General features: G+C 40.8%; 1 protein-coding gene across 1 annotated transcript in view; it reads left to right on the plus strand.

Moving 5' to 3' along the window:
* Positions 1 to 23,257, plus strand: part of PLEKHA8 (pleckstrin homology domain containing, family A (phosphoinositide binding specific) member 8) — a 23,954-nt gene extending 697 nt beyond the window's left edge. The window contains exons 2-14 of the mRNA XM_010018706.1: positions 9,859 to 9,975; positions 10,886 to 11,041; positions 12,518 to 12,642; positions 13,803 to 13,961; positions 14,697 to 14,737; positions 15,460 to 15,620; positions 17,536 to 17,695; positions 18,145 to 18,230; positions 18,829 to 18,887; positions 20,184 to 20,314; positions 20,816 to 20,886; positions 22,073 to 22,134; positions 23,060 to 23,257. Coding sequence (XP_010017008.1) covers positions 9,859 to 9,975; positions 10,886 to 11,041; positions 12,518 to 12,642; positions 13,803 to 13,961; positions 14,697 to 14,737; positions 15,460 to 15,620; positions 17,536 to 17,695; positions 18,145 to 18,230; positions 18,829 to 18,887; positions 20,184 to 20,314; positions 20,816 to 20,886; positions 22,073 to 22,134; positions 23,060 to 23,257 — 1,526 coding nt within the window. The remainder of the gene's footprint in view (positions 1 to 9,858; positions 9,976 to 10,885; positions 11,042 to 12,517; positions 12,643 to 13,802; positions 13,962 to 14,696; positions 14,738 to 15,459; positions 15,621 to 17,535; positions 17,696 to 18,144; positions 18,231 to 18,828; positions 18,888 to 20,183; positions 20,315 to 20,815; positions 20,887 to 22,072; positions 22,135 to 23,059) is intronic.
* The last annotated feature ends 234 nt before the right edge of the window (positions 23,258 to 23,491 follow it).

Genomic DNA, 23,491 nt, shown 5'->3' on the forward strand with positions numbered 1-23,491 from the left:
CTGGATGCGTTGGAGTCACGGGTGGCTGTAATTTAGGGTGTGTGGGTGGGGTTTTCCCTGATGCAAACCTTTTTGTGGTTGGTGGAAGCAGTTTGGAAACTTGATGGTCAGAGAAAAATAACCACGAGCACCTTGACATTGCCATGTGCAAATTTTGCTCAGTAGTGTATGTACGAGGGCTGCCTTCTTGCTGGATTTCTTGTTCGGAGAGGCTGGAACAGCTGCACTTCTCTGATTCGTTGGGAAAGCGTAGGAAATCAAAATCAAACAAAGAAAAAGCTGAAGTACAAGCAAGGGGGATGGGGGAGAGTGGTGCGTGAGGCTGGATTTATTGGTGTGCTGGAAGATTGCTGCAGCTTTTCCCCGCTAGGCAATAGGTGTTCTGAGAGGGGAATCAAAATTTGCCAGGTCTCAGTGAATAGACATGCGTTTTTATTTATTTTTTGCTTTTGAGTCATGGAGCATGTGGCTTGGCTTTTCCATTCAGATTGCAGAACTCAGGCTGTGTTAGGTGGGTTGGAACTAGATGATCTTGAGGTCCTTTCTAACCCTAACTATGATTAGTCTTTTCCCCATAACAAAAACATCTATGACTCAGTTGATCTGCAGTTTTATGTGTTTTTCTTTGCATTGCTTAAATGCTGGGAAGTATTTGGAACCCTTGTGCTTGCTTTCGTGCCATGAGACCTGGGGAATGTTTGTCTGTGGGAACCAGTGCATGTCTAGATGACTGACAGGCATTTGGCACTGTAGTATTTGTGCCCAGGTGAGTGCATTGTAGGATTGGCTGGACTTGTCTTCTGTTTTGATGATAAGATGAAGATTAAGAACCAGAAATATACCTGTTCCATCGATAATAATAATTTTCCTTTTGCTAGCCACACTGATATGCACTTTCAACTAAATGACCCTTCATGAAGAAGGATGATGCTTTGCAAACCTCTGAGTGAATGCAGACTGAAGGAATATCTTTTCCTTGGATATGTGAGGCTTACACCCACTGAAAGCTAAGTGAGGTTTTGTTCTCAACAGACAGAAAATCTGCGATGGAGGATTGATGCATCTTTCTGATTGCCTTGCTGAAACTTGACTCTGATAGTAAGTGTGGTGGTCAAGGTCACTACATGCCTTTTCTTAGGTTGTAGAAGATCTGTCTTGTGTTTAAGAACAAGAAATTTGTTGTTCTGCAAGCTAACTATGCTTACATGTGTTTGCTTTTGGCATAAAATGAAGGCTTCCTGCCCTGAAGCCATTAAGTTATAAATTTGTGCAATGATGAGAAAAAAAAAAAAAAAAAAAACCCACATGCTGGAATGTGGCATTTATCACAGCAGGAGCAAAGAGCTGGGGAGTGAGAGCCAGGAAAGCCTCCTTTCAGGGATTAAGGGAACTAAGAAGGTTCAACAGGTCATCCAGAACAGCATTTCTGCCGGTATGCTTTCTGCCCCCAATATGCTTTTCCTCTTGATGAAGGTTAATTAATCTGGTGCTGCACAGTGTAAAGGATGTATGCAAAGGGTAGGGAAAATGTGTGTCATCACTCTGTGTCGGTGTGTGCCTGTGCTGGTAACACAGTGCTGATACAAACATATACAGCAGGTGTCTTACGCACTTCCCTCCTCATAATGAAGAACATACCTTTGTTTCACACAAAAAGAAAGGAGATAAGACATTCATCAAAGAACAAGCTTATAAATGTAGAAAAGGAGAACTTCTTGCTGTGAAAGAGGAGTTGGTATGAGTTTGTTGGTAACTGGGTCTTTTGGTTCTGTAACATCACCATCATGAGAGGTCAAGTCTACATTAACCTATTTCCCTCCAGCTCTTGGCAGGGAGCTAGATCTCTGTTATAAATTACATAGTTATTGACAGCAAGAACATTTCAGAAGTAGGAAACAAGTTTGGCTTTCTCTGGGCAAAGAAAGCACAGCATGATTGCCAACAACTGAAAGATAGATTAGCTTGCCTTACTGCTCAGACAAGTTATCTTGTTTAAAGCAAATGCACTTGTTTGCTTTATACAGATTAGGGTAACTTGAATTAGTGTTTTTCCTCTGGTGTTGATCTTGAGCTCATGTTGTGGTTTCTGTATGCAGGGGTTCCGGTGCTGCCTCTGAAATCTCTGAACTCTAGAGAACTGAGATTTTAGAGGGTTTTTTTCTCCTCTAATGCAGTGGCCACCAGATAGTGATTTCTTAGTGTGGTATTTTTAAGTGTGCCAACTTTGGGTCAAATACGCATGCATAGAGGTCTAGCCTATGAAAATCCACTTGGGATCTTGCATTTGCAGTAAGTATGTCCTAAGATTGCTCTCATCTATGTTTCCTCTCTCTAATGCGGTTAAAACCTTAAGGAAGGAAGGAACTTCGCAAGCAGAATTATCGTTGATGTATAAAGTGTTATACTGCTTTTTCACTTGGGCAAGTATATGATGCCTTTGCAAACTTCAAATTATAAATCCTAAAAAACCCCAGAGCTGGGTGACTTAAATCCTGCAGGCGTTGCTGGCCTCAGCTGAGCCTATGTCAAAGCGTGTAACTTGATCTTAAAAAATTCCTAGATTTCACCCTTTGCCAAAACTCTTTATCTAATGCTAACATTGCTTGGTAAAGGTTGTGGAGGCAAGGGATGGGCGTATCGCATAGATAAAGAGTGTATAGCTCTTATTTCAGTACTTCTTATTGTAGTAAGCAGTTGAGGTGATAAAAGTATCACCCTATACCTTCCCTGTAGCTCCTCAGTCTGTTGTGCTGCCACTGTCTGTTGTCCTGGCTGAATATAAAGCATTCTGGTGTGGACAGCAGCAAAGCCGGATCCTGTCTGCAGTGTTGTAGCCAGACTGATCTCAACCCGGGGGATGCTGCTTGCAGGACAGAGAAAGGAGAGAGTGGAGGTGAACTGCATGTGAAGGCTGCACTTTGCTGTTTGGAAACTGTTTCCCACAGGACTCTGACTGAACTCAAGCTCCAATTCACATTCTTTGTTAAGCATACCTTCTGATTACTAAAATAAATCTGTCTTCTCTTTGGAGATTGCCTTGTAAATGTCTGCAATTTTGATTCCTCACCAGGTTTATAGAATGAGTAACCTATTGCTTACCCACAGGGAAACAAAGCATGGACTTAGGGAATACCTTTCTTCAGCAGGGTGTGTGAGAGAGCTTGGTGCTTTCAATTTAATTCCTCCCCCACGCCCTGCTGAAATTCAATTCAGATCTTCAGTTTAGGCATGCCTCATGTGGGATCACTGGCCACAGGCAGGATTGCCACTAACTCTGGAAGAGGTAGTATGTATCAGCTCTTGGCTTGGGGATCAAAGGCAGCTTTGTCGTTACCAACTAAAATGCTGACTCCCTCCACTAACTTGCCTGGTATTCGTTATGTGCTCTGTGAAATGGCTTTGATCATTTTTCTTCACAAAGCTAGATTTTCTTCATATTTAAACATTCACTTCCTTAATTGTGCTGAGTAACTCTATTTCATCTTCCTCGAGGTATGATGCATTTGGATGTATGCAATCACTAGAGACACTGCATCGTACCACATACCATAGTTAGCTCTCCCCATTTTCCTGTATGTGATCATCCACTCTCATTTGTTTGTTGTGCTCTGAATTCTTTTCAGTTTATCCCGAGATGCCCAGAGCCAGCACCAAGCAGTAAGTTTCAGCATTCGCATAAAACTGTACATTACTCTTATTTCTAATAATCTGGAATTCTTTAACAAACTTGGGGGAAGAGCTCAAGAAAATGTGAAAGAGCGTTAGGTTTTATAGCTTGAATCGGATGCACGTGATACTGCTTATAATAGGTCTGTCTTTTGGGAGTTCAGCTTAAGAAATCTGACCTTTTAGGATGAGAGACACAAACTTTTAGTTGATAATCAAGCTCTGGAAATAAGGTCCTATGTTCTCAGAGATGAAGGAAGTAATTGAAGACTTCACACTTGAATAAACATCCGGTTCTAAAAAGCTTTTGTTTATCATGTTTTTCCTTCTTTTTAGTCTGCGGCTATAGTCCAAGTTCTGATGGTACAAAATTAGAAGTCTGGCTTTTGTGGAGGTGGACCTAAAGAGGTTTGTGTTGCCTTCAGGGCAATGGTCTGCCCACTATTCCTGACTGTAGCTGCTTTCAGAGACCAAGTGTTGGTTTAGATGAATGACCAAGTCTCACCCATTTCTGGCTACACTTTTCACCCCAGATGCTTCAGGGACTGGTTAGTTCATTCTCTTTAAGTTTTACATAATTATGTTTGTGTGGTTTGACCGTCTTTCTCATGTCTCTCTTCCCTTCCCCCCGATTTTCTTCATTAAGCAATCTTGCTGTTGTCATACCTTTTTGGAATCAAACAATGTGCTTGCAGCAGAAAAGTTTGGTGAGGCTGCAGGAATGGAAATCAGTGTCCCCTCTCTCCTCTGTTGGTGTTTGAGCAATGCTGCAGAGTCTACATGGTGCAGTGTTCCCTGCCAGGTATGCTGCAGTACCGGTGCCTCTGCATTCAGTGCTTCTGCACTGAAGTAAGTAAGTGATCACAGGGAATGACTGGGTAGGACAGAAGTGAAAGGTGTGGCAGAATGATCATGAAAAGATACCACAATGTGGTATCTGTGTTTACATAAATTCATTGGTTGGCTGAGTCTGGCCTGATAATCACCCTAGGGGTCAGAGAGAGGAGCAGCTGGTTTGCTGGGGCTGGGAAGTGTAAACAGAGGAGGGAAACTCCCAGGAGCAATAGATGACTTGAATGAGTGTGTCTGAGCAGTGGCCTGGATTATTGAACTTTTGCCTCTTGCTCATTACAATCCCATCTCTGCTCATCATCCTTTTGCTGTGTCCCCTTCAAAAATGCCTGACTGCTGATCCATTATGTTCTCCGTGCCTTGGCAGGTCACTGGCATAAAGTCATTTGCAAGCAAATCCCCCAAGACAGCAGGATGCTTTTCTCCAGTGCTGCTAGCACTGCCCTAACAGTGATTGAAATGAGAGTGGATTTTATGGGATCCATGCAAGAAAAATGATTTGGGAGAGGAACTGTATGTTAAAGCTGGTTCCAGCTGTTGCTCTACTGTCCCTCAAACAACTGCTTTAAAGAGTGATACCATTGTTGAAGTGCTAAATCTGTTAACTTCATTACTGTTAGGGGCTTTTGGTATTTATTCCTGCAATATGCCCATAATCAGAGTTAAATTGCAATTTGGGCATTTTTTAGAAGCTGATCTCTAGATGAGAAGATGGAGGAAGATGTCTCTCAGAGGAGAGACAGGAATTGTCACGCACTCTTGACTGCCTTTCTGCTGTCCCTCATGGATACAGACTAGATTTTAATCCTGACAAATTGTTTTGCTACAGAATTAAGGCTGCAAAATGGTTTCTGTTGCCTGGGATTGCCCTTCCCAAAATACTAGGTAGCCTTAGGAGGCTGCATGGAAAAAGCAGGCAGCAGTTTTGGGGGGAGATTTCTTATGTCAAGATAACCCTTAACTGTGTTACTTCTGTTAGTTGTATGAGAAAAGAGAGAGAAAGTTTTCAAGTTTGGTCTGTATAAGATAACTCTTTGACTGAATGCTTTTCCCTACCAGAAACCTGGTGGTGACTGACAGCGTGGAACACACAACCGTGTATGCTGAACTTAGTCATGCAATCTGTTGTGAGGAACTGGATTGTAAGATTTAGTGTGGGTGCCCAATAGCTGAGATTGCAGGTGGTCTGGGATCTTGAAAATGAGCGTTTCCTCAATGTGTGACATGGAGATTCCCATAGCCTTAATTCCCGAGGGAAATCCTCATCTGTTGGACATTGGTGCATTAAGACCAGCAGTGGTCCTTCTGGGCCGGTGATGAAATGTTTGTGTTGTGTAGCTGAGGAGCTCAGTGCACAAGCCAGGGTTTTTTTCGGCACGGTCCATGGCAGCTCATCAGTCTTCTTTCTAAACTGGAAATAAGATCTCTTGACGTGTTCCAATGTTTTGGCTGTTAGATGCATCCTCTAACTGGAAACCATGACTTTCCTCATACCTGGAAGGCAGGTGTTCTGCGGTCACAGTTGCACAAGGGGAAGGTGCTGTCTTCTGGCCAACAGCTGATATGTGGGCAACCAGGAGCAGGCTGGGTTTTAGCAAAGGTGTGAAGCTGATAGCATTCATGGACTTACATCAGCACTGACAACTGGGGAAGGACATACGTTGGATTTGCTCTTGCTTTTTGCAAGACGCCATCACTGTCTTGGTCCTATTTGAGCTGAGTTTTCAGCAGCTCTTGTCCAGCTATCAGTCAATACAGCACTGGGCAGAGCCTGTGGTTCTTCTGCCTTTGGGTGCTGGGAGATAAAGCGGTAGGTGGTGGTACGGTGAACACATGGTACAGCTTACTTTGCCCAGGGTGGGATGAAAAGATGGATATTGTTTATTCTTGCTGTGAGATGTCTCTGACTGTCAGAGCAGCCACTCTGGGACTCTCTTGTGATCCTGCACAGAAAAGCAGGGATCTGCTCCTGCTCTGCCACCTGCAGCTAGGTCTTGGGTCTTGTCTGTGATATTAGCAGAATGGATGTGATGAAGGTGTTAATTTCTCCTTCCCGTTGGGCACATGTTGCCATAACATAGAAATTTCAGAATTATGTCCTATCTACACTTAAAATCTGAATTAAGGTCGAAGAAGTCCAAAGACAGTCTGTTGCATAAGTTTTTATGAAGACTTGTGTTGAAGCTAAAGAAATTAGTAAGCATAAAGTATTACATACTTCTAGTGGAAAGCAAGCAATAATAAAATCCTGGGTGTCTGGGCTTTGTGCCTTGTAGAAATGCAACTGGAACTGACATCTCTTAATTGTAGCTTGTTTTCCAGGTCATCAGTTTGACTTGTTGAGTATGCAGTTCTCCCAGATGGTTTGGCTTTGTGGATGTCTAACATGATCTGCATGTCTTCAAATGTTTTTTCTGTCTTCAGGCTTGGCACTTTGGAATGAATGCTGTCTGGAGCCTAGTTGTGTAACATTAAGGTTTGAATTATGTCCAAAATTCAACTGTGTTACTGAGAAATGTCAAGTTTGCTCAGTGATAGCTACATCTAGACTTCCTGAAGTGTAATGGTGGAAGTAGGCAGATCTTTCAGGCTGTGGAAATCTCAGCAGACATACTGAATCCTTAGCAGGCAGAGATTGCTTAAATATCTGTTTCTATAGTGGATGATAGAGAATCTTCCAGGTACTGTAGGTACTATAAGTTTCACACAGGAGTGCAGTATGAATTAGGACCTTAACCTGTGTCTGTGAAGTTGTTTGGAATCTCTTAATTTCCTTCTGTGGCTGATACCTTAAGCTACTACTCACTTTTATTGTGCTTTGCATTTTATTGTGGGGCTTTTTCATACCCATCTTTCCCCAGCAAGGTCAGGTTTTATTGTTAATGGCTCTGCGCCTCCAAAATGAGCTGTGGGAATACGAGCTATATTTTGTCCTGTCTGTGCACCACCACTATAAATGGGCTTAGTAGATTCTCCGAAGTTGTGTTAGTGCTAGCACCAATAAGACCTTGGAAGGTTCAGCTTAAACTTTCTGTATCGGGTGAGGTCTGAATGTTCAGTTCCAAAAATTGCAGTATTATCAGGACAGTTTACAGGGAGAGAATAAAAATGAATAAACCCAAGACTTGTGTCTGTGGAAGTGTCTTTTTGCTCCTTTGATTTTTTGCTCCTTTTTTATTTTTGTTGTTGGTTATTGTTGTTTGAGGTTTCTTCCTTCCTTCCCTTTTCTCTGTGCTTGTCTGCCAGTGTGAAGCTCCTGTAATTGAAGGTTGTATCCCTGTTGCACTGCCCATGATTTGTCAGCCACACGCTATTTTTAGCTGGTTGTTTAGGATAACCTTCCCATGGCTGCTGACTCAGTGTCAGTGAGTACCAGGTGGTTAGTGCATCTTCTTACAGAAAGAACCTTGCTGGGATCTTTTTAAATTGGTTTTCTTTTACTAAAAAAAAAAAAAAAAAGTATTAGTGTAACATTTCTGTTCTGGAAACATATGCTGTCCTAGTTAACAATTGCCTATCATAGACTTTTTAACACATATCTAATAAAGAAGAGCTAGGTTCTGCAAAGGAAGACAGGTAATTGCTACTTCCCCCTCAAAAAAATTAAAAAAAAAAGACCCAGTGCCAAAAAGCCCAACCAACCAAAAACCTCAACAAAATATATTGACTCATAACATATTTTTAACCAGCCTCCAAAGTGATGGAGGCAGAGTGCTTTGTACGTTGGCTAATTGATTGCACAGCCTTTGATTGATGGGATGCAATTTGGTTTAGCATCAGCTGCAATTGTAAGCTGTAGGACCGTGGCTGAAATGATTCATGTGCAGCAGCAGGATCTCCAGACTGAATTAGAGGCTTGTATTGACTGTGGCGCTGTGCATTAGTTAAAGGATTGGTTCTGTGCCATTGAGTGTCTGAAGCAATTAACTGCTTCTCTCTGCAGAACAATCACCTCCGTTTTTTTGTGAGTTCCTCTGTATCAGTAGTGACTTTTAGGATAATTTCTTTATTTTGGTGGCAAAAGAAATAAAAATCAGTCTTGTTTTCTTTTTTGTTTTTTTTTTTAATTCTCATTCTTGTGATTTTTTTCCATCTTCATATAAAATGAAGAAGTATTGAGAATACTTTGGCATTTACAATGTTTTTGTATTCTTCTAGGAAATAATAGAAGAGCTCTGGAAGGGTGTGGAAAAGGATTTATGTTTAATTTGTTTTCCAGCCACCCCTGAGGTTCAGCAATCTACAGACCAGGTTGGCCCAGCTACAGTGGTATTGCTTGTTTAAAAAAATAACCAAAAACCCCAAACCATACTCATACTATTAGCCTGTGACTTTAGGGCTTTCAAACCTTAACTGAGTTGGGCTTGGCTTCAGCAGTACCCTAAGGAATTGGTCCCTAGAGGGTAAGGAGCAGTCATTCGTTCAACAGGGAGTGGGAGCTTCAGCGTCTCACTCCATTGTTCCTGGCCAGGGAAACTTGTAGCTCAGTAATGAAAGCTACTTTCCTCCAGTGATGTTGCTGTCTCATTTCTTCTTAACTTAATGAGCTTGTAGTTTTTAATTACACATAAATGGTGTCTGTCTTGCCTCGTTTGTTTATATTTTTTCATAATGCTGTAGTACTTCCAAAAGAAGAAAACAAAAGGAGTAATTTACTTCTGAAGTCGGGCAGCAGGGTGGGCAAAATTATACCAGAACTCTTGGTTTTGGTCTAGTCTGGTGTTTTGGTTATTCTCTGGGGACGTATCCAGAAGTGCAAGTCATTAATTTGAGACTACGTTTTATGCAGGCAGCACGGGAGTTTCAAGAGCTGTTGAGAACTGTTTAATTGAAAGATGGTGTTCAGAAATCAATGCATCCGCCTCTGTCCCCTCCTTCCCTTGATTTTTAGGAGTTTCTTGCCCATTGTTTTTCAAGACAGTGTGACTAGTGCTTCCCACAAGGAAGGCAAGACAGCTGGGCTGGTTTCTGGTAAGACTGAAGAGGAAGGTTGAGGAGTGATGGAAGGAATTGAGGGGTGGTGAACTGAAAACGTGGGTTTGGAGGAGAGAGTGTGTCAGTGATGCATGTTAGCAGAGCTACCGAAAATGGCATATGGCATCTCAGGAACATACTGCTGTAGTCCAGCTGCCTGCAGAAAGGACATGTAGCTGCCAGCAAGCAGGGGTTGTGGTGTACAGCATCCAGGACTGTCCACAGATCTTTACTACTTAGAGGGTTTAATTTTCCAAGGGGAACTGGGAACCTATGGGGCCTTACTTGCAGTGAATCCCGAATGAGAGAGGTGGTGGAATTGCAAGGAGAGGAGTAACTGAGAAATGCAGGGTTTTTTTTTTTCAGGCTGGCAGCCCCGATGGTTTCTTCTCTGTGGTGGCATCCTCTCCTATTATGACTCTCAGGAAGATGCCTGGAAGGGTTGTAAGGGAAGCATCCAAATGGCCGTGTGTGAAATTCAAGGTAACTAATATACAGTAACACTCAGCTGCATGAAGTTTTTCCAGTAATGTTGCACTCAAGATGAGTTTTCAGGTCCCTAGAGCTATTTCGTGGCTTGATTTCTTTTGTATGTATTTGTATTGGTATATATATTAATCTATATACCAGTTCTTACAGTATTTTGAAAATGTTAGAGAGGTGCAAGCCTCTAATACAATGGGTATTCTACAGGTGGGTCACTGTGTTTCATGAGCCACAGTGGAACGTCATACAGCTTCAAATGACTCTGCATAAGCACAAAGCTGAAGCTAGAAATATGAATAATAAACTAGTACTAGGTCTGCTTACTCAGAGCGTGTTTGCCACGTGTGTGAGGTACAGTTATGAGCTGGAAACCTGAAAGAGAGGCTTGTCAGAGAGGATTCCCTTTCCATAAAGACTCCCAGATTTTACTGCCTTTCATAGCCTTTTATCTTTAGATTAGACATAAGGAAGAAGTTCTTTACAGTGAGGGTGGTGAGGCACTGCAATGGGTTGCCCAATGAAGCTGTGAATGCTCCATCCCCGGTGGTGTTCAAGGCCAGATTGGACAAAGCCTTGGGAGACATGGTTTAGTGCAAGGAGTCCCTGCTCATGGCAGGGGGGTTGGAACTAGACGATCTTAAGGTCCTTTCCAACAAAACCATTCTATGATTCCATAAAGACTGCCAGATTTTACTGCCTTTCATAGCCTTTAATCCCACAGCTGTATATGTGTGTGTTCTGTCTATTCCCCAACTCGGAAGAGAAGTCATAAAATGGAAACAGGGAGTTTTGGGCTGTATGTTTCCTCTCTCATTACTACTTGACCTGCCACATAACATATCTGTTAGGATATTCAGTTGGGCTGAAAAGGGGTGAGAGACTGATCTGAAATCTATGTTGCTTCCAGTTCATCCTGCAGATAACACACGAATGGACCTGATCATCCCAGGGGAACAATACTTCTATCTGAAGGCAAGAAATGCAGTTGAAAGGCAAAAGTGGCTCGTTGCACTAGGAACTGCCAAAGCCTGTCTGACTGACAGCAGGACACAGAAGGAAAAAGGCAAGAATACATTCTGTGATTGATTTTTAAATGTGCATACTAGTATTTGGAAACTGAAATGCCATCATGGTTAGGCTATGAACATTAATTCACTTACTTCTTTGCTTTCATCAACAATCTTACTTTCACCCCAGTGAAAAACCCTCTTGCTTACAAGTATGGTGTTATTCATGAGTCATTGTGAGACCTCTTGCTTTAACCTTGCGTAATGTCAGCACAGTGACTACGCAGAAGATGGAAAAACATTGAATTATTGTTAATATATCAGTGATCCTGAATAAATGCAGGGGCAGAAGATACTTCCTTTACCTGACGTGAGGAATCACTTCACTTCATAACCTTCTGTGCATCTTCACCAGGCATCTACCAGTTCAAACTGAGTCAGAACTGAGCAGAAGATGCTACTTTTAAGGTCCTTCACAAAGAGGAGATCTGATGTGTAGTGCCTAGAAGCACAGCAAAGTTTATAGATATAAGTGACTTAAAGTAGCACAGGGTGAAAAGCTACTTATGTGTTAGCAAAACTAAACCATGTCAGTATTATTAACAGACAAATTAATATACTTGGTAATTCTGGGACTCCAATGTAAAAAAAATACTTCTGAAAAATCTCAGATTGACTGTTAGTCATATCTGGATTAATCCGCTCAGTTCTGCACTCTCTAATACAAGAAACATATGGACATACTGGGAGTGAATCCAGCAAAGGGCCACTAAGATGATTAAAGGAAATATCTGTGGGAAGAGCATAAGAAAGATGGAGCTAGACTCTTAGTGAATGGATGAGAAGAAATGGACATAAATTTAAATACAAGCAACTCCATTGAGACATAAGCAAAAATGTTTATGTTGTGAGGATGAGGGAGCACTGATACAGGTTGCACAGAGAGGTTGTGGAGTCTCCATCCTTGGCAGTGTTCAAAACCTGACTAGACATGGCCCTGAGCAATGCTCTGGCTGACCCTGCTTTGACCAGGGAAGTAGGACGAGCTGGTCTCCAGAGATCCCTTCCAACCTCAACTGTTTTAAGATTCAAGTATATATGTTAAATTAATCCCTTTGTGTTGGACTGGATCTGTCTTTTTTCCTCCAGTGTTTTCTACCCAGAACAGTTTAATTGTTTGTCTCTTAAACTACTTAGTAAAAACAAAAAATAGGACATGTAGGGATTTTATCCTATTTAAAAGGCGTATTAAGGTCAAGTGTTGTGTACTTGCTTTTTCTGTGTCCTAAGTCTAGGAGCATATCCTCTTCACTGTTCTTATCTATGATGGCAAATAGTAAAACAGTATTTTGTCTGTCAGGAGCATAATTTATGGCAAATCCAGCTTATCTTTTTGAGTTGATAGAAAATGTTTTGAAATAAGGAAACACTGGCTGAATTAGATTGGATAATACTATTTCTGCAGCTTTCCGAAATCATATACTGCAGGATGAATACAATACATCTAATTCTTCTTTTATTTCACTTTTTAGAGTTCACTGAAAACACAGAAGCCTTGAAGACCAAAATGTCTGAACTTAGACTGTACTGTAACCTCCTAGTTCAGCAAGTGCATAAAACGAAGGAAGCCAGCATTTCTGGTGTGTCAGAACAAGAGGTACAACTCTAGTTTGATGTAGATCATATCTGTAAACTCTTGAGCATTGTGAACTCTTCTGGTTAGCCAATGTAGTATTCACTCACAGTTACTTAATATTGCACCCTGCCTGATTAGCCTTATTTACGTTAAAGTTTCAAACCTGGCAAATCTTCCTGACCAGCTTCATGTAAGTGAGGTCTCCTAATGAAAGTTATCCGTCCCTTGCTTTGAGAAAGATGTGAAGCAGGATGAAGCAGCTTCATTTAAGTGAGGTCTCCTAATGAAAGTCATCCGCCCCTTGCTTTGAGAAAGATGTGAAGCAGGATGCACATAACTTGCTAGAAAAGCTGGTGTGAAGTTCCAGCATGCCTCCCCCTGGAGAGATGGGTCCTCAGGTGCAGGACAGGCAGGCACAACATCTGAAGGTTAATCATTCGTGTGTCCAAACCGTCTCTGTAAGGATGTCTGATAAGCTGTTTATGGTGAATTAACAGCCAGTGCAGAAGCATGATGTAGTGTGTAAGTGACTAAAAGTCATTGTTAGAACTTGCAGCTCACAGGTATTTGACAATGAACAAGCAATGTGGTGTTTGTTCTGCTTGTAGTTCATGCTTCTGGAGGAAAACTCACTTTCCCTGATCTTGCTGGTATTTAACTGGAAAGATTTATTGCTAAAAGCATTTCAGCATCAATAACTGCAGTTTGCAGTGATGAAGAGTATTGCGGCAATGTGGTACTTCATGCTGCCTGTTTTTCAGTTGCAGTAATTTTTTGTTCATGGGATTTTTGAAATTATTGTGTGCAGAACATTCTGTATTTAATTTGTTTACTTTTCATTTCTCATGCCAGTGGTGTCTTCTGGAATGTCATTGTTGAATACATCAAAGTTTAATATTTAATACACTTTTAACACCAGAAATAAGTAACCAAAAGGCATTGCTTTTAAAATGCAAGCATACTGAGCTTGTTGTGGTAAGAGACCGACAAGAGTGATAATGCTGTGAGGGGGCATAGCCCCACAATACATGATGTCAGTTCTCTGAGCAGCTGACACATTGCATTTTAATTCACGTTAAACAGAAATCATGACTGTAACAGTTGGGGGCTTGTAGATGTTAGTTGCTCCAAATTTATCTTCTGTGGTGAGTCTATTTATTCCGATTGTTTTCTTCCCACAGAGTGAGATTGATATGGGAGCTCTGTTAAAATCAACCTGTGACACCTTCCTGAAGACTCTTGAAGAATGTATGCAGATTGCAAATACTGCCTTCACTTCTGAGTTACTGCATCAGACCCCACCTGGATCCCCACATTTAGCAGTTCTCAGAACGAACAAGGTAATGGCTGGTATCATCTTCTCTCAGCCTTGGGATGGATGCTAAAGCCCCCTTTTGCAGAAGTGAGAGAGAATGTGGTTTTACCCATATTATAGCTAGTAATCCTTCACTGGACATGCTTGGCTATTTCTTGTGGTTTGCGAGTGAGGTAGGGCCATTTCTTAATAAGCAGTGACCAATCTCTTAACTTTTAATGATGGGGGAAGTTATTAAACATTAACTTTCTGAGCCTGCTCCAGCTGCACACAGTGGTGTTTTGAAATACGTTGGCTGTATGGCAAGTTGGCCCCCTGTAGGAGCTCACAGCAGTTATTACTCTTCTAAGCTACTGCAGCATCGGATCTGTGGTAATATGCCAGTAGGAGCTGATGAGCTTATCTTTTGAGCTCTCTTATCATAGAGCTTATGAGCGCTATCAAGGGCACTTTCTTGAGTCCTGGATCCACAACTTACATATGCAAAACTGGAGCATCTCTGGCAAACAGCATATTAAGGTGTATGTAGGAAAGTAGACATGTCCCTGCATCTGAGAAGTATTTTAATGGTGTAATAATGTAGCACCTCTTTTGTGTTTGTCTTTATACTGCCTCCTGGTCAGAGAATTAGGGAACATATGCTTAGTTTTTCAGCTTTTTTGCTGACTTCAACTTGTGCTTAATAAAACGTGAAGTTTGAGAAGCATGATAACAGTCTTCTTGCTTTAAAGAATATTCTCCATCCCCACTTATCTTACAGATAAAGCACGCTGTTTTGTCTGGTCATACCCCAACGGAAAGGTATAATAAAATTCTTTACTGTCAGTCTCTTTCTAATCTGTTTTTGTTAGTATCTCTTATTTCCATATTTTTACTCTAATATTGCTAGTATTGGATGCAGGCAGAATTGCGTACTTGGAAGCTGACACAACAAAAGAGAGCTGGTTCACTGCATGTCTCTCCTTTATCAGCCCTTTCCCCCTTTATTTTTCTCAGCCATCCACTTGGTGACTTACTGGTCAGTCACCAGCCAGCTCTCTCCCACTTCAGTACTCTATCCTATGTCTCTGGTTCCACTCCATATAAGTGGAAGCTTATAAGCTTCCTACTCCATAAGCTCATAAAATCATTGATAGAGAGCAGGCTATGATTTGTGTAATAGATGGCAAGGGGTATGTATTTTAAAGTACCAATCAGGGGATATTATTTTGGTTACAACACCTGCCTGTAATTTTCTTTTTTGTAATGAATTGCATTATTTTTTTAATATGTCTCTTTTTAATAAAGTTCACTGGAAATATATTCAAACTCTGCAAACTGAGGTTGAATCATTAATCCTACTTGCTGCAGCGAGTTGCCTGGTTCCTTTTATTGTTTTAGACAAGTTCTTTTGCTCAGAGCAGTCTGTGACAGCCTATAATTTGTCTGCGATTTTTCTCTTACTGTTGTTTGTGTGTTTTCACAGGAAGAAGCTTACCAAGCAATGTTTTATACACTAACCATTATTATTCCTCTTTCTTCAGGCAGATGGAATTGAACCCCTGTGAAAATGGCTCTGTAAAAGTAGAAATTAACCATCAAGAGCAAACAACCCTTCTTAAAAGTCTGGAATGTTTAAACCTGGAAACAAATGAAGGGAGCAGTGATGTTTCTACTGACAATCACATAGCAGAAGATTTGGCAGGTAAATACATGCATCAGCTTTTATCCAGGATCATTACTTTTTAAGTGTAAATGGAGGGAGGTGTAGGCTGCTTCTGAGAGTGCTGATACCTTGCTTCCCAGGAGAGGGAATGTCAGTGTGTTTTAGTGTGATAACTGCCCTTTGCAAGTCTTCTCATAACCACAAAGCTGAAGCCCTTGTTAGTAGCTAACTTGGGACTGAAAGGGGAAGGAAACCAAAAAGTTGTTTGGGTTTTTTTGGGTTTTTTTTTTTTGTTTGTTTTTTGTTTTGTTTTGTTGGGGTTTTTTTCTTTGACAAGTGAAGGCTCCTCTAGATGCTGATTGACATGCGTAACAATACAGTCTGGCAGAGCTTGGGCTCTTCTTGCGCTGTAGACAGACACATTATTCCCAGAGGCCCTCCACTGGGAATGCTGGCACCTCTGCTAATATGTAGAGCTGCAGTGTCAGAAGGGGGACATTAAAGCTTTGTATGCCTGTCTGTGAGGAGTTGACCTTGTAGTAGCTCTTGATTGCTATAACAAATCATTACAGAAAATTAACCCTTTTTCTGCAACTAAGACTTTACTAGAAAGGACCTTATTTCTTCCGTTACTTTAGCTATAGCATGAAACTTAGATTTGTGCGTGACTTCAGTAAAAGGCTGTTGAAGTGATTGACTATAAAATTCCATCCCAGGTAGCTATATTGTTAAGGGCTGCTGAACTTAATTTTGGTAAACCTATACAAGTAACACATGATTTCTGCTAGTCCTGTTGAATGGACTAGCATTCGTTAACAGTAGCTTTGCCTGGCTGTTATTCCAATACATACTATGCAGTCGGTGAAATCAACTGAAGTTTTTAAGCCCAAGTTAATGAACATGGTAATTTTGCTCTTACATGGATTCTCTCTTGGCCCTTTTTTCTCCATTTCTGTGGCTGGTTTAGTGTAGTAAGTCCCAGCAGAGTAATATGCATGTGTCACCGTTTAGCGTAACACCTCCAGAATACAGTGCTAAAGCAAGGAAATCAAATTAATTCAAATCAGGTTGTTGGTGTATAATCTTCAGTGGCACTTGAAAGTCTTCCTTTGCTGGAGAGACAGGTTCCCTGAGAAATACTGGATGCTAGTTTGACAGTCTGGCAGCAAGATGGGCTATAGCCATGGCTTGTATGCTGCAGATGCTGTGAATATATCGCTTTTGCTTTTTCGCTTGTTCTGTGCACCTCTTCATGAGGTCAGAACATCTTACCATGCAAGGGATATATAAGACTTTGTCATCCTTTGGAGATGCTTGTGTAGTGCTCTGTTCATTTGAAATGGCTGTGCTTGACCCCAAAGAAGAGATAAAATAGACCACAGTGTGGAAGGGGCACTGGTTCTTTTTCTGAGGAACTTTAAAGATACTCATACAAATCGGGGAGAACGTGCCAGCCTTTGATGTCATAGCAGTATCTATCTAAGCAGCCAGTTTTCTTAGTTATCAGAAGGAGCAAACAAGTCATTGTTATTCTTTTGCTTTTGGAAACACACTGTGCCACTTCATCATCACTGGGGAGGTTAGAGCCATGTGAGATGTAATCTTTCTTTCAAGGATATGGGTCTGCTCCCTGCTGCACCCAATCACTTCTTCAATCCTCTTCTCTCATAAGGCTGTTATCACTGAAGATGTGTGGGCTCACCTGCACTGGAGCATGGTGCTTGGTCTGCTTCATTAAAAGAAATGGGGAGGGGACTGGTTGAAATGTGGTCTATGCACCCAATGGACCTGGGAGAGTTATAGTGCTGGCAGGGAGAGCTTTTAAACTTGCATGATCCAGATATCCAAGTGCCTTTCATCAGATAGAAAGCATCTCGATGAATAGGAATAACAGTATGGGTATGTAGCTGTTTTCTTTTTCTATGTTTTTTCTTCTGTTTCCTGTAAATGAAAGGCATTAAAGAAGATGGAAAGAGCAAGCTGCAAGCTGTAGAAAGCTCTGGTGCCCACAAGTTGCTGCAGTTGGAAATGAATTCTTTAGGTGGATTGACTCTGTGTGAGGAAGACAGAAATGAAAACGATTCTCCTACCTTCTTCAGTGTCATGAGCAATAGGTAGTACAGATTTCAATTTAAAAGATTATTGAAACTTTGTTAAGCCTTTAATTGACTCATTTCTAAGACTCTTCTGTCTGTAAAGCTGTATTTGCTGAGATTATTTAACAAGGCTGCCTACAGCACAGTATTTGAAGAAGATATCCTTTGTAGAATTAGCTGTGCAGAGTAGCGTGGGAGGTTTTTTCCTTGTTTGTAATTACAGGCCTTGCTTGCACACCACTGAATGTGTATTTTCTGCACTCATTTTTTTTAACCTAGTGAAACAAAAGCCATGTTGGTTTTGTTTCACTAGGTTTTGCTTTCACTAGGTTTTATTTGTTTTTTTATATAACTATAAATTTTACCTCTATGAAAACGAAGAGGGCATGAAATGTAATTCTGCCTTTAGAAGTTGCACAAAAGGAGTTGTTAAGGTAACAGTCTTTTCTGCTTGCCCTGGACACCAGGTTCAGTGATATTGAACTTCGGGAAGAGGAGGGCATTCCAACAGAAGAGTTTCTGGAGTCATGTTATGCAATTGTGCCTGTTCTTGGTAAGCAGCTCTTTCTTTTCTTCTGACCCCCTTTGACTGCTGCCAGGTGCGAGAAAAGGTGGAGCAGTTGGTTGGTAGAATTAATTTCTCTGCCAAAGTGACACAGTAGAAACAGTTCCTATCAGCAGAATCAATTTAACTGATACCTGAAGATGTTTCTTACTCATTCCCTTTATAGAGGATCCATTCTCATTTAGAACAGCAATTTCTTCCCCTCGAAAGAGCAGTGCAGATGCCTTGCACGTCCTGTACGGCTGACAGCACACCATCAGCTGTACTAGCTATATGATTTTTTGAAAGAATTCTATCTCCAGTTAGTGCAGCCCCCCACCTGCTTGGTCCTTGCATCTAACAGTGGATCTGAGGTCCCTGTGAGCATGCACCCTCTTTGAAGCCTTCTGAAGTGTAGGTTGATATATTTAACACTTGTACCAACATTGGTTCTACACCAAAGAAAGAACTTCGATTGTTTGTTTAGTATTCTGCCATATAGAAGGATTAAGACAGTAAATGAAATTAATTTGTTACTAAGACATGCAGACATGAGGAGTGGAAAAAGACACAATTTTAAAATATGGATTTTTATTTTTTTTTCTAGACAAGTTGGGACCAACTGTTTTTGCTCCTGTTAAAATGGATTTTGTAGGTAACATCAAGGTAAAAGCTTATTTCTAGCACTGATATTTTTTTTTGTTTGTTTTTTTAATTATTAACAAAGTATCTCTTTTGGACACTAAAGCTCAAGAATCTTTGTAGTAGTCAGTACTACAAGGCTGTTTAATATTTGATAATGCTGCCATCTGTCAGATCAAAATGCCGAAATGCCCCTAATTCTGTTCTTACAGTACATGCGGTGTTAGATAAATCCAGTTGTTGTGTGCAGGCTTATAAAACACTTGATTGTCTGCCATATAACACATCTGTTACACCTAAAGAATATGACTGTGATTCTGAGCTGAATAGGTTGTAACTCATGATGAGGTGGTAGCAATATTGACTTTCTACTGTAAAACAAACAGAGGAGGGGAGGGGGGAACCCTTTCCTCAACCAAGGAGGAGGAAGTTAGTGCATTAAGAAGCAGCTCCTCAGCAGCCTCAGTTCTTGTTCTGGAAGTTCTTCCAGCTCCAAGTCTGAAAATGTTTGAAGTGCTTCTTGTGAGAGAAGATGTATTCATAGCAAGACTTCTTAACTTTTCTTTAAAGGGGAAAAAAAAAATGCAAAACATATCTTCTGAGTGGATGATAAGGAGCATTGCATACATTCAGATTTGTTTGGTGCCTAGACACATTTGCTTATCTTACTGAAGGTAGCCACTGAAAGACAGAAAATAGCAAGAGAGGAGAACACTATTTAAAAACCTAAAACCTTGAATATTTATTGTCAAGTGATAGGCAGCTACTCCTTCAATGTAGAAGAAGAATCTGTTTATCTGCCTCTTATATATTTTCTCTCTTGTTTTTGTGAGGAGCTGTGTATGACAAACTTGGGACTAAACTAAAAAAGCTGAAGCATGCCAATGACTGCTAAGTGTAATTGAGAATTTGCAGCTTAGCATTTGTCAGAAGGTAGTTTGCTTGTAGTTAAAGCACGGGGCAACGGGGACTTTGCTTGGAGAGCAGGTTGGCTTAACTCCTGTCCACTGGTGTAGAGGATGTCATGTGAACACAAAGTGTTTTTGTCAGACAGAAATGGTAGGTTCCATGTAAATCTTTGACTGAGATGGGTTTTTTGGTGGCATCATCCACATGGCTAGTCAGATGTGTCTGGAGGTGCCCTGGGAAGGCATGCATAGCATAGCAGGCAGTGGTGCCATGGGGAGTGTGTGACATGGTTGGGGATCTGTGGTATGCCTTTGCAGGGAAGAGTTCTGGTAAATAGGTGGTATTTACAGTACAGTCCACTGTTCTGTCTGAAAAACCTAAAACTTTGGCTCTTGAATTTTTTTTCTCCAGAAAATAAACCAGAAATTTATAACCAACAAAGAAGAGTTTGATACCCTTCAGAAGATAGTGCTCCATGAAGTGAATGCGGGTGTAGCACAAGTTAGAAACTCTGCTACGGAGGCTCTCCTGTGGCTGAAAAGGTAACAGCCTCCTATCTACTTGCACTATGAACTGCTAAGGTGCAGTGAGGGACCTTCCACCAGTGCAAGCTAATGTATGTGGAGCAAATCAGTTACTTTCCACAGGTTTCATCAATTCAATCTGGCTAGGTTCAAGATTAATGCATCATCTGTGGCTGTTTCTCTGCAACTTTGCCAAAAGGCCTGCAAAAGCAATAGTAGGCAACCTTTTGTCCCATAAAAATGAAGTTATAGTGAGTGACTGATCTTTCTAGGCCAGAACATCAGGCAGGTGATTTCAGGCTGCAGCAGCAATGTTTTAGCAAAGTGTTTTCATTGGCTGGGAGAGAAGCTGGAGGTTGTAGCTGCATTTTTTTTTTTAAACCAGATTGAAAATGACAACTTAATTCTGAGTTTTACTGCACTTTCTGAGTTGTATTGTAACTTTGGGGGCTTTGTTATACTTCGGGTTACTTTGTTATAAACATGGTTTCTTTCTATTTCATGGGTTCATCCTGACAGAGGCTTAAAGTTCTTGAAAGGGTTTTTGACAGAAGTGAAGAATGGGGAAAAGAATATCCAAACAGCGCTGAGTAAGTGCTAGTTGCTTTGTTCTTTGTGTGCTTCTGAATTTACATACTTGTCTGCTTTCTTTCTCCTTTAGAATCTGTTTGCTTTTCTGCAGTGACTAATGATGCAAGTAATCTCCAAGACATAACTTTTTTTGAAAACCACTGTTTTGAAAATGGCCACCTTCAAGCAGATTACTAGATAACTGGTCAATGTCAGTTTAATAGCAGATAAAGATTCCTTTAACTGGCATACTTTTGACAAGGGAAAAAAGTATTCATTCTGTTTTCTCCACAAGTTTGCCAGTATGGCAGTATGCCAGATACTGCCCGTGTCAATTAGAAGGGAGTTTGTAACAGAAGAGAAGGAATCTTTTCCAAGTACACAATTTGTGACACTTACCGAATTAGGCTAGTGCCCACAGCAAGTATAAAACAAAATACAAACCTGCCTTAGACTTGACATGGTTATCCCTGAGTAAGCAGCAAAATACAGAGGTGATTCTTCAAGGTGAGCTCAGAGAAAGTGTGATACAGTGTCAGGTACTTAAAAATTCAGCTGAAGCACAAGAATATGAAATTACAACAGTAACAAACTAAGAATGGTAAATTACGGCTCAGAGATTATTGGCTTTGTATATAGGAAGTTTCGTATGTGAAAGTGGAGCTGCCTAGGAACATAACAAGGGCCTTCATCAAAGGCTACACTCCAGGCATTCATAAGAGAGATTGTAAGGGTTGTTTTAATAAAGGCCTGGTGCTTTCTGTTCCAGTGATCCTCAAAACCTGACCTTCAGGTGTGAAGGTAGAGTTCTTGGTTAATGCCTGAGCTAACCACCTTGTTTGAGGCTAGCTAACCATCAGCTTGCAGGATTGTTTAACCCCATATAATATGTTCTCAGACTTGCACTGAACTGAGATCTAGACAGTAGAAGAGGTGTTAATCATGGAGCACAGGTAGTCAAATAAAAATTACATTTGCCTTCCTGTCTGTTAGAACACTTACTTGCTCAGGATGAGTCGAAGGAGATTTGATTTGACAGCAGAGCTGAGACCCCAGTGTGAAAAACCTGCATGTCATCTCCATTCAGTTATAACTGTGGTGCTCAGAAACAGCCATTATTTGCATCCAGTGACAAGAATATATAATAATCATTTTTAAGCAATAAGTTCTCTTTGTGATGATTTACTTATTTACTTTTCCTTTAAGACAATGCTTATGGAAAGACATTACGGCAGCACCATGGTTGGGTTGTCCGCGGGGTCTTTGCAGTAAGTATTTATCTTGCTGATGAAGGTGGGGGTCTCGTTCATGCAACCTTATGTTATATGTAATTAATAAACTATATTAAAGTTCTAAGCATTACAATTCATAGATGCCTTTGTCAGACCTAATTCTCATGGTGAGGACTGTGGTTATCACTGTGTTTAATATTGGTCTTTCAGGGTGGAACCTGCTTTCTGGTGCCAAACCAGATCACACTTGCATGCACACTTTGTTCATTATGTGTTTTTCAGCACAGTCTTCCCGGACTATTAAATTAAGAAATTAGACTTTGAAGTTGCTTTTTTTTTTTTTTTTTGAGGGTTGATCATTCAAGAAGGTTTAGTGCAGAATGTGTCAGGAGCTGAAGTGGAATATATCTGCTAGAGGAAATGGTTTATTTTTTTTTTTTGTCCAGTCTGGCAGCTCCCCCTCGTGTTTATCACTGGAAATTATCATGAAATTGCAGAAGGAGAAAGGAAAGCTTCGTCCCCACAGTCGTGACAGAGACTGTGACTGGGAGAAACAGTAATGTTGGGGAGAGCTTTCCGAAGAGCATTTTGAGAATGGGACTTTAGTGCAGCAGTGTGTGATACTGGGTTAGGAGTTCCCCTAACAAACGGCACTTTATTTGGGGATTGTATTTAATTAATTTCTAATGTATGTTATTTATCAGTACAAAATATGATATACAAACACTCCCTAAAAATCAGGCCTCCTGGAAGATGACTTGGACTGGGGATCTGTGCAGAGATAATAAAAACGATAAAATAAAAAGATGTTAGCCTCCCTCCCAGTAAAAATCCTTAACGTATCACATACGCATAAGTACGTTAAAGCTATGCAATCTAAGTGCAAAGAGGGATGTCTTAGAAGTTAGATTTCTTTATCTGTCCTGTTTTGCAAATCTGACAGTTTTGTTTCCTCTCCCAGTTAGCTTTAAGGGCAGCTCCAACGTACGAAGACTTTGTGGCAGCTCTCTCTGTAGAGGAGTGTGATCCTCAGGAAGAAACATTTTACAAAGGAATGCAGAGGGACCTCAATATTTACTTACCAGCCATGGAAAAGCAGCTAAATATCTTGGACACTCTCTATGAAGTACATGGTTTGGAGTCAGATGAGGTAGTATGACTACAGCAAGACCGCATCTTAAAACTTCAGGGACTGTGTCTGTTAACAAAGATTTCTTTCATTTTGGTTTATTTTTGGACATTGTTTCTGTTCATTTTATCTTTTCAGGTGGGAAGGGTGTTGTTAGTGTTTTTGGGGAAGGGTATGTGTGATGTGTACTTTTTTGTTACACTTGGTTTGTGTTTAAAATGCAGAGGTACTGTTTGTCGTTGGGTCATAACTATGTCCATGATG

Source organism: Nestor notabilis, unplaced genomic scaffold, assembly GCF_000696875.1.
Source record: "Nestor notabilis isolate BGI_N333 unplaced genomic scaffold, ASM69687v1 scaffold2510, whole genome shotgun sequence".
NCBI classification, from domain to species: Eukaryota; Metazoa; Chordata; class Aves; order Psittaciformes; family Psittacidae; genus Nestor; species Nestor notabilis.